Source organism: Pyxicephalus adspersus, chromosome 7 (assembly GCF_032062135.1).
Source record: "Pyxicephalus adspersus chromosome 7, UCB_Pads_2.0, whole genome shotgun sequence".
Classification (NCBI taxonomy): Eukaryota; Metazoa; Chordata; class Amphibia; order Anura; family Pyxicephalidae; genus Pyxicephalus; species Pyxicephalus adspersus.
In genome coordinates, this window is record NC_092864.1 from 7,659,408 (window position 1) to 7,674,756 (window position 15,349).

Sequence of the window (15,349 nt, forward strand, 5' to 3'; positions counted from 1 at the left end):
CTGACTGCCAATGTAAGGGGTCATTTCTACGCTGACCACCAATGTAAAGGATCTTTTTTACACTGACCACCAAAGTAAGGGGTCTTTTTTGCAATGACCACCAATTTAAGAGTTCTCTTTTACACTGAATACCAATGTAAGGGGTAACTTCTACACTGACCGCCAATGTATTGAGTCACTTCTACACTGACCACTAGTATAAGGGGTCACTTCTACACTGACTGCTAATGTAAGGGGGTCCCCTCTATACTGACCACCAATATAAAGGATCACTTCTCTACAGACCACCAGTAAAAGGGTTTATATCTACACTGACCACCAATGTAAGGGGTCATTTCTACACTGACCACCAATGTAAGGGGTCATTTCTACACTGACCACCAATGTATGAAAGGTTACTTCTACATTGACTAGAAATCTTAAAAACAACATTTACAATAACCACCAATGTAAGGGGTCTTTTCTATTGCGACCACCAATGTAAGGGGACATTTCTACACTAACTACCAATCTAAGGGGTCCTTTCTTCATTGACCACCAATGTCAAAGATTCTCTGTACACTAACCACCAAAATAAAGAGTCTCTTCTGCACTGACCACCACCTGGAGAATTCATTAGTACACTAATCACCAATGTAAGCAAACACTTCCTCACTGATTGTCAAAGTGAGAGATGATTTGTACACTGAAACAAATTTCTAGGTTTTCCCCCATGGATAAAGGGTTGACAAAGCCAACTGTCAACCTCCAGAATGTTGGTGGCCCCGAAAGGCTCCGCCACATGTCCCGCAGAAAATTCCTACCAATGACAGTATCAGAATTAAGAGGCAGAGATTTTACCTGGAAGACGTTTTGTTTTTACTACACAGATAAAAATCTATTATAAAGCCATCTCAGGACCTGCTGAACATTCCACGTGTCAGGTTGATGTCACTTTGATGGACGGCTCATTGTGAAAACAATCCGTGTATATTTAGAGCAATTCTCACTAAACATGTATATGAAATGGGTGAAAGGGGAGATTCATTCCTTCTGAGTTGTTTGTTTAAAGAGAGCCACGGAATCAATCAGCTGATTGTGAATGTAAACTGTGGCCTTCTATTTGTTAACATTTGGTTTGTTTATTTTACCATTGAAAGTGTTTGGTTTAATCTGTTGAGAAAGAGCAAAAATATTCCTGATGATTACATCCGACATTCAGATCTCCCCACAAGAAAAATTTTGCTGTCTCATGTCTAATTTTTTGGGGCCACCGAATAATCAGTGGCTTTTTCATAGAGCTGGGAGAATGATAGAGCCATGTCATTTAAAAAAAAGGAAAATGGACAGGGCTGACACCACAAAATTCTGTCAGCCCCCTAGAAGAGTGGGGAACAGAGGGGACTAATGGCACAATATTTTTTTCTATACCTGTAAGGTAACGTGGAACCCGATCAGGTTGGCTTCAGGATTGAGCGATACCACGGGCTCCTGGCAGCTGGCATTTAGCCACCTAGCCACTCGCTCACTCGAACCACAGTTCTTAAAAAGCCAGCGCCTGCACATTTGACAGCTGGTGGTAGTAAATGGTGGTAGTTCAGCTCACTGCTGCCCCCTTTCCTTTTCTAGGGGTTTTTCCCACATGTGGCTTCTCCCCCGAGGCCGTGGTTCCTTGACACGAGGAATCCGTAACTGCACCACAACCTCACTGCCACCATGAACACAGCCGCATTGGATGTATTTTGCCCTGATATATACGTAAAGGTGTATTGAAGACATCCAAAACCCCAAGAATGCTGCTGAGTGCCGCCATCTTGGATGTGCAGAATCAGAGCTGACACCGAATTGGACACTCAACTCCAATAGCCAAGGGCCACATACAGGTCAGGTTTTGGTATGACTCCATTATTTACGTATTTAACTGCTTCCTTTTGGATAAATACTAAAAAAGTACGCAATTCTGGGTCCTGAAGTGCTGGAGATGGGGACCCCTGCTCTATATTTTCCTCCGATAAACGTTTTGTAGGGAGGTGAAGGGAATGAAGGAGAAGCTAGGCCAGTACAGACAGTAACTAGAGACTCGCAGAAGAGGAGAGGGCCATAGCCTGGTACAGACGTTCAATGGGGGCCCGATGATTTTCAGTGAAAATGATCTTCCTATTCTGTTTTATGGATAGTGGATGAGGGAGATGAGCAAGTGGCACCCTACTGTGTTTTCCTCTCTATAGTAGTGAACAGTGGTCATTCCTAATCGATCCTTCAACAGTCCATGGCTTAAAAAAAGTTGTACCACTGTACCCATGTCAGATTCTCACCCATGATGAGCACGACCATTCATTTCAGACAACAACTCTCAGACAACAATTTTTTCTGGATAGTCAAAATTTTTAGAACATTTGGAGGCAAATTGTAAATAATCAAACATTATTTATGCAAAACAGTGCAAGTAAGCATTCAAAATACCTAATTTTCTATTTAATGTGCTTACTGTGGTGACAGGTTCTCTTTAATATTCGGTACTGGAGTTTAGGTTCAACCCACTTTAACGTTGATCTATTAAAATGTCAAAAGACCAAAAATTTGTTGTTGTTTTTTTTTTAATACAACCCCAAAAAGAGTGAAATTACAAATTAAATAAACACAAAAACAAAATGTTTTGCATTTTTTTATATAAAACATATCACAAAACACGTATACAGAAACATATAAAAAATCACATTTAGCTGTACACGTCATTTACATAGTTCTGTCTTTTTGAACAGATATTTACATTTATTCTTCATATATATTGCAGGTTACATGACCGGATTACCTAGGACCCCTCACCACGCTTCCACAACAAGGGGTATGGGAGGGCCAATGGTATCGAGTCTGGCAGTGACCTAGCTTTCATTGCAGCAGTATCAAAAACACAATTTTACAAATATACTAATTTTTTTTTCCAGCAGATCCATCAAATTGTACAGTAAAGAGATGACAGATGTTATCAGCGGGTTCCACAATACAACAAAGAGAACCTCTCACTCATTAACACAAGAATAGCCTCGTGTAAGGCCCCTGATTAACATAGACACATTAACACATTAGACATAAATACAAAAAGAGGAGGGTGAATCTGCTACAAACAACACAAATCCGATTTTGGTATTGTAAAAAAAAAAAAAGAAATAAAATAAAAACGAAAAAAAGTCATAGTGCATTTTCAAATTGCAAAAAGGAAAAAAACAAAAGAAATAAATAAAAATGTAATTTAAAAAAACAATAATAATCTCTTTGAGATTTTGTTCTGTAGCATAAATCGTACCGAGACAATTATAGCATAAAAATGTAATCTTTTTAATATTATTGAATTTAGTTGGGTATTGGAAGCCCCCAATTGTGCCGAATTTACCAAGCTCTATGCGCATGATTGGATGGTTTATCTGGTGCACTGGGAGAATAATCTGGATTAATTAATTAATCTGGATTCATAGGGCTCTATTTATACAACAGAGAATCAGACATCCCTCTAGTGGGAATCTTCCAGGCCCATATGTTTCAATGGTAGCCATTGATTCCCACCAGGAAATGTGTTTTTTAAATAGAATCCATACTGTTCCAATTCTACACATGACAGTTTTGGGAGTTGGCATTAAAAATCAAATAGATTTAAATAAAAAATCATTATAGGTACTAGACCTACACCAATTTTATTGTATGGATTAGAACCATATTGGGCCCCAATAAACATCCATTGACCATAGTTGATTAAATTTTTCTGACTTTTTGTACCCTAAGGGCAGGTTAACAACTCAAGCGATTCCGTGAGGCTCAAAGGTTGGCCACCTTAGTGATCTATTCTTGAAGAATCAGTGCTTGCACTAGCGGGCAGCAATGAGTGGTACTGATCCACTAACTGCCACTCCCATTTATTTTCATAGAGTTGACTTGGTGGCCAATAATCCACCAAGCTAACTTGATGGCCATCATGTTTTTGAGCTTGGCAATGACCAAATCTACCAAACATTGAACTACAGAGCAAATTAAATCATGAAAGTAGATTTAAACTCAATTACTAAAGCTGAGTATAAGATGTAAAATATAAAAATGTTTGCATCAGGGGCCCCTGATGATAAAATGTTGCCACCAAATCCAATCCAATATTTAGCAAATCAGATGATTGCCAATGACTGGTCACCTGTATATGTAAACCTGAAGCAGCTAGATGCATGCTAAATAATTGCATGATATGATATGAAAAAAATAGTAAAAATTAAAAAAAATTAACCCCCCCCACACAACCCCTTACCCCACCCGCAAGAATAGCCTCCAGTTTAAAATGATATTGCCCGATATCTCATTTATGCTACTGATTCTGAATTCCCAGTCCACACTCAAGTGGTTTAAGTTTTCCCTTTTTAGCTTTCATTTAATACTGGTTAAATCACAAAAAAAGAGAGAGTGCTACATGGATGCTGAGGGCTTCGGCACCCCGCAAAATGTTCAGTGTTCATTTTAAGCTGCCATAAGTTTTCTTCGAGGAGATACATGCGATTCCACCATCTTGGAGGTGTTCACATGTGGCTATAAGCAATAAAGTATTCCCTATCAAATAAAGGAAATATAAGAACTGGCTCAATTCTCTTTAATGTCTCTTTTGGAGTGCAAATGGTGAGAAGGAAAGGAGTTGGTCCAGAAGAAGACTCCTTGTCCATAGCTTCTCCAATGCTTCACAGCACTACAAATGGTAGCACAAGACCTTCTAGGGTTTAGAGAAAGTCTTCTGGTTGGTTGGAGCCCAGAAAATGATCTGGAGGTTGTTTTTACAGTAGCTGGAATGATTTCGAGGTTCCAGAATCTTGGATCAAAATCTGTCTTCATGGGTTTTGCTAAACTGCCCTGTCTTTCAAGGCTTTTACAGGAGGGGGAACATCTGGAGACTTAAAGAGTCATACTTTAGTGTTGGTCTTGGATTCCTGAAAGCTGTGAAGATCCCACAAGCTATTGAAGATTAGGTTGATGGCCAACAGGCTATTCAGCCTCGCCATGTACTCCTTCCTTTCTTTAAAGACCAGGGGATGTCTTCAATTTTCATTGTAACCTCAGTCTAATGCTATCTCACATGGGTTTTGATGGATTTCCATCGCTGTTTCATAAAGTCTCTTGAAGTCCTTGTAGCGTGGGGCACAGCCTAACCAGGCATCACCAAAGTGTACCCATCCCATAAAGAGAAAACTGCCTGGCCCCGGCCGGACGCCGCAGCTGATAGGTGTCTTAATGTTTCCCAATGACTTTACAGAATGTTCTCGGTGCTGAAATAATGTGAATTTTTGGCGATAGACCCTCGTGGCACTGATTGCGATGACAGATTCTTGCATGTCTTCATCATTGAGCACTGTTCGGATGTTGCCACGTACAACTGTGGAGAGAAGGAAACCAAGTGAGTACATCAATGTTGAAAATTAGACATGTTAAGTATATAGCTGCTGTTCTCTTTGTCAGCCTTTCTCAACTTTTTTGGGGAACCCTTGGAAAAGCTTTCATGTCTTTAGGGTCCTCCTTCTGTTTACTATACCCACAGCCCACAGTATAGTGTGGTGGTCAGTGGGAAGGATTCCCCTTACATTGCTGGCCATTGGGAAGAACGTCACCTTTAAAGATAGCCAAAAAAGATTATTGGTGTCAATTAAACTGACCTGAGAGACACAAATTGCCCATTGCTCAAAGAAATCCTGGGAACCCCTGGAGGAACCTTAGGGTTCCATGGAACCCTGGCTAGGAAACAATGTCAACAGTTTAAAGTAGACCCTAACTAGATGACATTTAGGTGGCTTTTTTCATAAATTCTTTCTTCTGTGTACTCCAGCCTTTTTTCTTTTCTACATTCACACAGCCCAATGTTAGTTGACAATCATTGGTTTAGACCTTCTTTCTAGTCTGGGACAATAGTGGACCACGTCTGATTAATGCGCATTGGCACAGCAGCCTGACGTATCTATTCAAGGGTGAAAACAACACAGGAACCCAGACAGATGTGAACCAAAAACAGCAAATGCCCAAACATGGACCTTCGTGGAAATATCACATTTTAATATTTAAATGATGGATGCAAATTTGGAAGGTATCGCTTTCAAAATTATCAACATATCCCATTAAATAAAAATATAAGAATAAAAAACAACAAGCATAATTCACTTTTTCATAAACCAAAAAATATGATATTTTAACCTTCAATGCTTCACCATCTCTGGGCATCATGGACCTGAGGCCTACACAGAAAGACATATTGCCAAGGAAACTGACTGGCCTCAGATACCCCCCCTTCTTCCCCTTCTGCACAGACAATCTCTCTTCACTCTTTATTAGGATTCAGCAGGGGGCAAAAGAGACTTAGGTAAGAGCACAGAAGAAAATAGGCAATAGGGGGTTGGGAATGGACCAAACGCTTGACTGAGTCATTATTGCATTCCACGGAGTCAAGCCAAGCCAAGCCCATGAGTTAAGACTACAAAATATGCTACTCATACTGGAGAGTTTTGTCAAAAATGCCTAACGACTAAAATTAAATCTATTTTTAAGTAGGCGGCAGCTCAGCTTGAGATTGAAGTCCAACAAGTTGGTGCTCAAAGTTTTGTTGAGGTAAAAGAAGACCTCACGTTTTAGCTGATCTATGGAAATTCTTAAGAAATTCTCTGCGTTCATATTAAAAAAAGTGTGCGGGGTATCATGGGAGAGAGGTGACAATGCTCTTTGTTCCTGTCAAGCGATGCATACAACATTTTTTATGCTCAGTGGGCAAAATAATTTCATTATGGCATAAAAACTTGGCCTAAAGTCAACCTGTACTTGGCTTCTAATAAGCAAAGCATCATATTACTTAAGGGACCATACAGAGTTCATACTCTACTTCTTTCTAATTCAGTTTTCCATAAAATTTGATTAAGAATAACCAATTGTATAAAGAAGCAACTTTTCCTCTTCTGCAATATAATGCTGAAGGGCTGAAGTGACCAACCAGTTTGCCCCAATGATGCTACATGGTCTTGGTAAAGCTCATACAGACCCGTGTAAGATTCAATTTGCTCAGCATATAATAGGACAACAGGTTGGTTGGAGAGCAACCTGGTGAGAGGATCCATCTAAACTCACTGTGGCCCCTCCCATAGGGAGCACCTGTCACCTATCCGAATATGCACAATGGGGACCTGACATCTACTTACCAAAGTCACTAGTGCAGACAGCCATTAGGATTTCTGTGTCATTGCAGGGGCGACAGGCACCTAGACAAAAACAAAAGGTATGGGTTATGACATATCCTTGATAGACAGTAAGAGCTAAATTTCAAACAATCGGTTTCCATGGGTTCCATCTGGCTTCTGGTGTTCCCCCAACAATCCAAAAACACACAAATGCATTGGCTTCCACCCAATTCACAATGAACTATTGAGTCTGGTGGGGCTTTTGGCATAAGAACAAAAAATGTTTCAAAAATAGTCTGGCTGTGCCGGCCATTGTTCTAGTGCAGGCATGCCAAACTAAAATTTTTTGGAATGCACAAGGCTTCTTCTGTTTCTGGCTGGTAGAATAATTTGACCAGCTTGTATAATGTAAGCAACGTATTGGTTTTATTTGAGATTGGCTTGTTGGTTCCTGTTGGCCAACTCTTTCTAAAGACACCCTTTACAAAAATTGTTGTCTAGGAGCCAAACCTGATAGTCAGGAGGGCCAGTGGGGGCTTTAGAGTTACTGAATCAAAGAGTCAGAGATCAAAATCAAGACAATGAATTCAACAGCCAATAAGAATCCATTGTAATGGCCTGGTTTTGGTACAGTGGATTACTTTCTTTTGGTCTTCACCCTCTTACTAGAACCATTTTTTGACGTAGGTCTACAGACCTACACATTTTGGAGATTCCAAATCAACAGCAGACTAAGGGTTGGGGGTTCCCAGAGCAGGTTCCACCAAGCACCCCCAGTTTTGGTTACACGAAGAAGCCATAATGGCTGGACTGGATGCCAATCCAAAACACAACGGGTTCAACTGAGCACCCTCAGTTTTGGTTAGAAGAAGAAGCCATTTTGGCTCAACTCATGCCAATCCAAAACAGAATGGGTTCAACTGAGCACCATCAGTTTTGGTTAGAAGAAGTATCCGTATTGGCTTGCCAAGGCAAAACCTTTAAAATCTACTCCCAGGGATTCCATATATACACACAGCAGAGTATGTCTGTGTGTTCAAACAAAGCTTTGCATGTTGGCTAATTTTGGGACTGAATAAGTATCTGTACTGGAAATCAAAAGACCTGTCAGTTGTCATGGTAGCACGCCCCCTTCCTCTGCTTCTTATCTGGCTAATTAATGGGGTTAATGGTTATATCCTTAGGCCCAGCAGGACACTGCCCTGTTGTTTAGAGAGGGAAAGGGGGGCTGGAGGGAGGAAACTTCAAAACACTTCTACCTCCCCCCACTAGGATGTGATGACTTCACTCTGGTCCTGGATGGACTTTTGCAAATACTCCTATAAAGCCTAGTTCACTAAGCTGTGATAAATCTGCAGTACTAATGTTAGTGAGAGCTGCACCCCGGGACGCCCGTATTGGTATACTGCTGTATGGGGGTAGTATACAAACTTCTTCTCAGTTATGTTCCTTCTCTAGCACCCCTGCCTGGAAAGTTTCAAGATTTCCCCAAAAAAGTAAAATATCGGTGAATACCATCAACTGTACACCAACCACAATATAAACTATTTTACATAATAATATCCATACATAAGCAACACAACTATAACGTCTGAGTGGCCATGGATATCTAAATTTAGCTTATTCCCATAAAAAAACAGGTGGGGAAATTTTGGCTGAAGTTGTTGGTTCCTTTCTCTATTGCATTGGCTAACAGAGGGGCATAGGATCCTGATATGTGGTTCAGATTGCCACGAATTATGAATAACCGAAATATGAGTTTTGGATGAGGTTCACCTAACACTGCTTCTTTATACTCATAGTATGTAGAGTGAATGTTGTCAAGCTTTACCTGGAAGTGGGTTACTAGCAGGACCGCCAGGTTCAAATATACACCTTGATTGAGTTTAGATTCTTTTAATGGTGGAAACCTACTAGGAAGAATCCAACGATGAAGAAGTTGGCACTCCACTTACCTTCCATACTTAGCTTGTTAAGAGGCAGAGCCAGCTGTCCATCCCAGTCACTTCTAAGCTCATAACGGAAAGACGCAATGCGTCGGCTAATGTCCTGGTGAGGGGTGGCTTGCAGGAATAATGCAACCCTCTGGTGGGGGTGCCAACTGAAGCAATGAACCCTAGAACGTGGGGACGACCTTGGCTCGGATAGCAGTAGCTTCAGCATGCCTTCCCTTTCCAGGTACAGCTGTGCCCCTCGGAATGTGGCCGCTGGCTTAATGCAGGCTGTAAATCGGCTGGGCCCAGACCCCGTGGAGGCCATAGGCTGCCGGGGGACCAGGCTAATGCGTAGAGCTCCAGTTGGGTACATCCATTCCACTGTTCCCTCAGTGCAGTGTAACAAGACTTGCTCCACGGATCTGGGTTCCAGGGACAAACCACTGTAGAAGATAAAAAAGGATAAAGTATAAGAATTGGTAATCATCATCTCCTTAATCTGCCCTTAGCAGCCCCATAATGCCTAAGGTGAATTGGTTTTGATAAAACAATGCAAATTGAAAAATAAATTAGTGTTGGTTTGGTAAAAAAAATGTTTTGTTAACAAAGAGGGAAGGTTTTTGGACAAAGCAACCAGAAACAATGCCCACAGACCAGGGACATTGCTAAACCATGGCATCTGGTGCACTGGGCACAGGTCCTCAGCCAACTGCCCCAGGTTTTAGGCCTTCAACTACTACTTCCAGGTGTCAGGCCTTCAGTTCCTATCTCCTAAATGCTCACATAGGGAAGGGACACAAAAAAGGAAGAAGCTATCTGAATATCTGACACAAAAACATCCTTGTGTTCTATTCAGCCTCTGGTGCATGAAAAGGCTCCAGCCTGATATTATGGTAAAGACAACAGGCAGGTTGACCTTCTGTATCTAGGGGTGAATAGTACAAGGGGAGGAGAAGGGTCACTGGAAAAGAGAGGGAAATGGAAGATAGAGGAAACTGAAAAAAAGAACACGAGCCAACCATATCTGGATAATGCTGTATAACACTGGAGAACTTTTGTCACAGGATGATAATTGGCACCATAAAACCAAGGTCCATGTCCAACTAAATATAAGTTTGACCAGTTCTATATGTTTTGAAACAATTACCAGCCTTCAGTTCCCTAATCTCCTTCAGAAATATCTACAGGAGTAAGTAAGTGTGTACAAAAATTTCTGCTATAGAGAAAGATCTTCACAAAGAAGAAGACTTCTTGGCCAATGGTCCCACCACTGGTCAAGGATCTTCTCTGGTGAACCTCCTTGAGCTTCAGATGGCTGAACATCAACACTACCCTGAGCTTAGCTTACCAGCTCGTGAAAATACAATACCAAGAGCCATAAGTTTTGAGAGAATATGAAAATTCATGGAGATGTTATTAAATCATGTTTTGTAGCACTCACACATCAATGGGTTGGTCCACATTGGACTAGATGGACCTTGTGGACTTCTCAGCATCCTTCCCTCCCTTTCACTTAAGAGTAGGTAAGTTTTTTTTCAATTCCTTTTGCATTCTGTACAATGTAACATAAATGGAACACCATAGAGCCCATTTTCACAAACACATGTGCCTTTAATATTGCTGCACATTTAGTTGGAGCCATTTTTCTAATTTCCTATGGGTCCTTAAAGTATATCTAAATTTTTATTTTTGATAGTATAGGCAAAGGGTAAAAGCTTTTGGGTTCTTGCTGCTATCTGTGTCCCCGTACTTCTCAATCACTAAAAATACTGAAATATCCAATCTGAATGGGCCAATAGTTTTGGGGGCCATTGAGACCCACGTTGTGGGATGAAGAATGATTGGTATCAGTTCAGGTCCATCATTTTTTGGGCGTTGATGCCACATCTGAGGGTCTATCAATGACAAACATACCCTGTTAAATAGTCAATCAGTAGTTGCTATTGAAAACACATCAACCTGGAAGATTCACCTGCAGAGAATGTTTGCTGAATCTCAGATTCCCCCATATTAGTGTCAAAGGGCTCCAAGGGAAACTCTATATCCCTTGTTTCCGTCACCTTTGCAGCTCTGGGTGTTTTTTAGCTGCTAAGGGGTTACTAACAAGCCGCTGGCATTCTAGAACATCTCTTCTGGGAGAAGCAATTGACCCTCATCGGTATCCCGCGGCCCCGTGGAGTTGTCAGCCCAGAAATCGGCTTCGGTTTTCAATGAAAGACATACAGAGCAGCTGGCTGCGGCCTTAAAGGTGCAGCGTGACAGATGTTGGGGTTGAGTTAAGGTGAAAGAGTTTAGCTGTGTGTGAAAACATTAACCAAGGGGCTAACAAATCCCTGGAGCCAGAATGAATAAAAAAAAAAAAAAAGAATGCAGAGGCTGCTATTGCTCTTTGGAAAATACCAGCTGCCTGGCTGTCATTTCTTTAGATTTAAAGCAATGCCATTGTTTTTGGGAAATTTTGCCAATTAGGATTTCTGATTTTTCACTGATTGCAAAATTACACACGGTGACAACACTGCGTGAACATATAGTGTGGTGAGTAGGTGTTGTCACCCTAGGACAGGAAGTGCATTCCCGGCAGGATCACCAGCTGAAAAACACCTTTGAAAAAAGAAAACTAATGCAGCCATGGATGGATAGGCTGCAATATTTTACCTAATGATCAGACAGAGCGCCAGTTATCGTATCACGGGGTTCACAGATAATTCCCCCATCGTGGCTCCATTCTAATATCTAGAAGATTAAATAACAAGGACTGCCCCACCAGGGAAATATAAATGATATAACAGCCGCTGATGACTTCCTGAATGAGATCACTACACAGGCTGCAACCTCGTCCAATGTGGTCAGTTTCAGGATTTATTTATGGCCCTGTGATTAACCGCCTCACTTCCTGTTCTGGAAAGTGGGATAAATATATCTGATGTACTAAAGGGCCACTCCAGCCAAATCCAGAACCTGCCTGATCCACCAGTGGCTCAAACACCATAATGCTGGTGGCTGCATGGAGGGTGACAACACTTTTTGTAGGCTGCAGATCTGCACACATCATGCCTGCTCTATTCCTGAACCAATTTCACTGGGCGTTATAATGCCACCTCAGAACTGCCCATCAACCTGTAGGGAAACCACTCCCACATGAAGCCTGATTTCAGATTTCAGCTGGTGCATGGCTTCCCAATGTAAAAAAGAAACAACTTGAAAATAAACCATGAAAAGCTACCTGGACATTTTTTTTTATTTATGTAACAGGTTATGAGCTCCTCTAAGGGACAATTAATCACATGAATCTGGATTTTGTACAACACTACATATTATGTTGGTGCTATATGGAACTGCAGTTAGATCTAAAACTATAAATTAAAAAATATTGTGTCACCAGTTTAGGCCCGAATGGCACTGAAAGGAAAACAAAATAGCAAAAAGTTAAGTTTGCTTAAACAGAAATGTGCCCACACTGTGCCTCGGCATCAGCTGATCACAAAGCTGAAAGGGTTAACAAGTAGGAGCAGAGGTGCATGCTGGGAGTCTGTCTGTCTCCAGTGATGTATTGCAGCCTTAAAAGTTCTACAGAAGGTCATTAGGTGGCTATTGAGTCAGAGAAGTTGGCTTCCAGAGAGCAATTTAACCCAACCTTTCCTGAGAGTTAAAAAAAAATCACTGCAATGTAAAAAAATAATAACAAAAGGCTTCCTGGATAATGAGACACCAGCAAATAAAAAATAAAAAAACGGGAAACTAAACCTTTTTTGCTACAAATCTAGCAATGTGTTTAATCCATATAATGAATTAAAAAGAATTTCTGCAACCTAAAAAGTATAAAAAAACAGCTAAAAGTATAAAAAAAAATAATAGTAATAAGTAATAGTAATAGTAAAATAGTTCTTTTTTTAAATCAATTTTCAAAAACTTCAGACACGGCCTAAATAAATACATTTGTTATGTAATGAAAAAAAAATAATTGGAATGTTTTTAGTTTAGAAAATGGTGCCAATTGTCCAACCGCAGAAAAAAGCATCCCCCCACCCCAACCAAAAAGAAAGAAAAAGCTGTGGTCTTCATTAAATGTCAAAATGTTTTGTTTCAAAATCAAGGCAACGTAATAAAACGATAAAAAGGAAAAAAAATGCTGTTGATGCAACAAGAACAAAGTATCTACTGTATGCAATAAACAGCAAACATTACAGACAGCAAAACCAAAAGCCTAAAAACTATGCTACAAATAAAAGCAAAAAAGGATGAATTTATTTTGCAGACGTGAACAAAGAAGGCAAAAGTAAAAAACAAAAAACAAAAAAAGGGGAAAACAACTAAAAAGAGAACAAATACACAGCAATACAACACTAACAAGAAATGTATCAACGTAAAACAGTAATAATAAAAACAGTCAAAGTATTAAAGCAAAAAACGTTTTAAAAAGGAATTTTGTTTACATAAAATAAAAAAATAAATAAAACTTTTTACAACAACACAAAGTAACAAGAACAAAGTAACTTAATCCCTACAATTGACTGAATGCCAGTAACTTTTTTTGGAACAGCCAATTATTTGTTATAAGGCCCCAAAAAAAAAAAAAAAAAGAGTTATATAAAGATATGAAGCCCAATTCTCTCCACACCCTACATATTTAAAATTTTGGATGTTTTTGCCCCTGGCCCAGCCAGTTACCGTCTGTTAATATCAGTGACTAACCTTCCTTTCCAGTTACATTGATTCTCCAAGGGGCCGCAGTGGACAGAGTTGAGGGTCCCAAGTAAGAAGATCCACAGAAGAAAGTTGAGCATCTTCAAAAAACTTCTCCAAGCTCAGCAGATGAAGCTCATGGGCTTCGGCTTCAGTGATTCAGTTTGACTTCCCTCTATAAAGTCCCTTTAAATGTTCACCAGCCATGGGAAAAGCAAAGTCCTAGAGTGATGGGACCCCCTACATGTCCAGAATACCTCCACTTCAGCCCTAGCTATGGGAAATCCTTGGACAGGACACACAGAGTAAAGGAGGGGGAAGAAAGTTACCATAGAGGGGGTAGTAAGGAATTTGCAGGCAGCCAATCAGAGCACAGCAGCATCCAGGCCAATCACAAGTGCAGGAGAGAGTGCAGAAGTTTCGGTCCCATCCCCCTTCACAGGGGTAACCAGAGAACAATGCAATTAAAGAGCAAAGCAGGGATAGAGGGAGAGGAAAAAAAGTTAGAAGTATCCTTGTCCAGATGTTCAGCAGCATTGAAGTGGGTTTGAGGAATTGGAGAGGAATTCGGTTCCTCTTGGCAGGCTGACTTTCTTTTTTTTGCTATTGCTCTGACATTTCTCATACAATGAAGGTGGTGGGAGAGTCAGAGGATGGAGGGGAAAGGGCGAAATGTGTGATGAACGTAACTTAGTCTTCTTCTGTTAGGGGGAAAATTATTCGGAAAAGGATTGGCGGAATTATAGAAGGGTATTGAACCCATATGAGGGGTTTGGGCAACCCCTACCTGAAAGGCTCCAGGACCTTAGAGGTATGCTGCCACCATAACCAAGAGGGGCTTTTGGGGGTCTACAAAGGGGTCTCATATGGGTTTATTGACCTTTGGAGGTCATGTATGAAAGCACCCTGGTCACATAACAAATTAAAAAAGACCTTCTCTGTGTAGATCTCTAAAAAGCCTTGCTTGGAGACCCCCAAAGGCCCACCTTGGTTATGGTGACAGCAGACCTCTGAGGTCCTGGAGCCATTTGTATGTAGATGCTGCCCCTATCTCATATTGATTCAATAACCTTTGAAGGTCAGATAATGTCCCAGGGTACATTCCATGAACCAAAGTACCCTGGCCATGTGAATGGTCACCCTAAAAGACCCTCTCTATGTAGACCTTCAAAATACCTTCCTTGGAGAGCCCCCAATTCCCCTCTTGGTTGTGGTGGCAGCTGACCTTTGAGGTCCTGAAGTCCTTTACAAGTCTGGGCTACCCCAACCTTGTATGGGTTCAATAACCTTTGGAGGTCAGATAATGTCCCAGGATACATTTCATAAATGAAAGTACTCTGATCACATGACATGGTCACCATAAAACACCTTTCGTTGTGTAGACATCTATGGTTAAAAGTACCCCAGCCGTATGACAGGGTCACCCTATGAGATGTCATCATGGGAGCTAAAGTGCTCTCCTGGAAAATACTTTATAGAATCCAAGGTGCCATCCTGGGGCCTCTGGGGTACATTAACCTTTTACAAATAGGAGTTGCCCCAACGTCATAAAGTTCCAAGAACCTCTAGAGGTCA

The 15,349-nt window shown here is 40.8% G+C and overlaps 1 protein-coding gene across 1 annotated transcript; it reads right to left on the minus strand.

Moving 5' to 3' along the window:
• Positions 1-2,631: 2,631 nt before the first annotated feature.
• On the minus strand, positions 2,632-14,245 carry METRN (meteorin, glial cell differentiation regulator). Its single transcript, XM_072417370.1, has 4 exons — positions 13,784-14,245; positions 9,113-9,534; positions 7,179-7,238; positions 2,632-5,377 (listed from the first exon to the last, which is right to left on the minus strand). The coding sequence occupies exons 1-4, from the start codon at positions 13,873-13,875 to the stop codon at positions 5,061-5,063; spliced, it is 891 nt and encodes a 296-aa protein (XP_072273471.1). The 5' UTR covers positions 13,876-14,245; the 3' UTR covers positions 2,632-5,060.
• Between the last annotated feature and the right edge of the window lie 1,104 nt (positions 14,246-15,349).

What these genes read in the sequence shown, in the direction of transcription:
- METRN (XM_072417370.1), bottom strand. Translation starts at nt 13,875, where the DNA reads ATGCTCAACTTTCTTCTGTGGATCTTCTTACTTGGGACCCTCAACTCT. An exon ending in TAACAAGCTAAGTATGGAAG is followed by an intron (nt 7,239 to 9,112) that starts GTAAGTGGAGTG and finishes GTTTTTGTCTAG; the next exon opens with GTGCCTGTCGCCCCTGCAAT. An exon ending in TGTCTGCACTAGTGACTTTG is followed by an intron (nt 5,378 to 7,178) that starts GTAAGTAGATGT and finishes TTCTCTCCACAG; the next exon opens with TTGTACGTGGCAACATCCGA.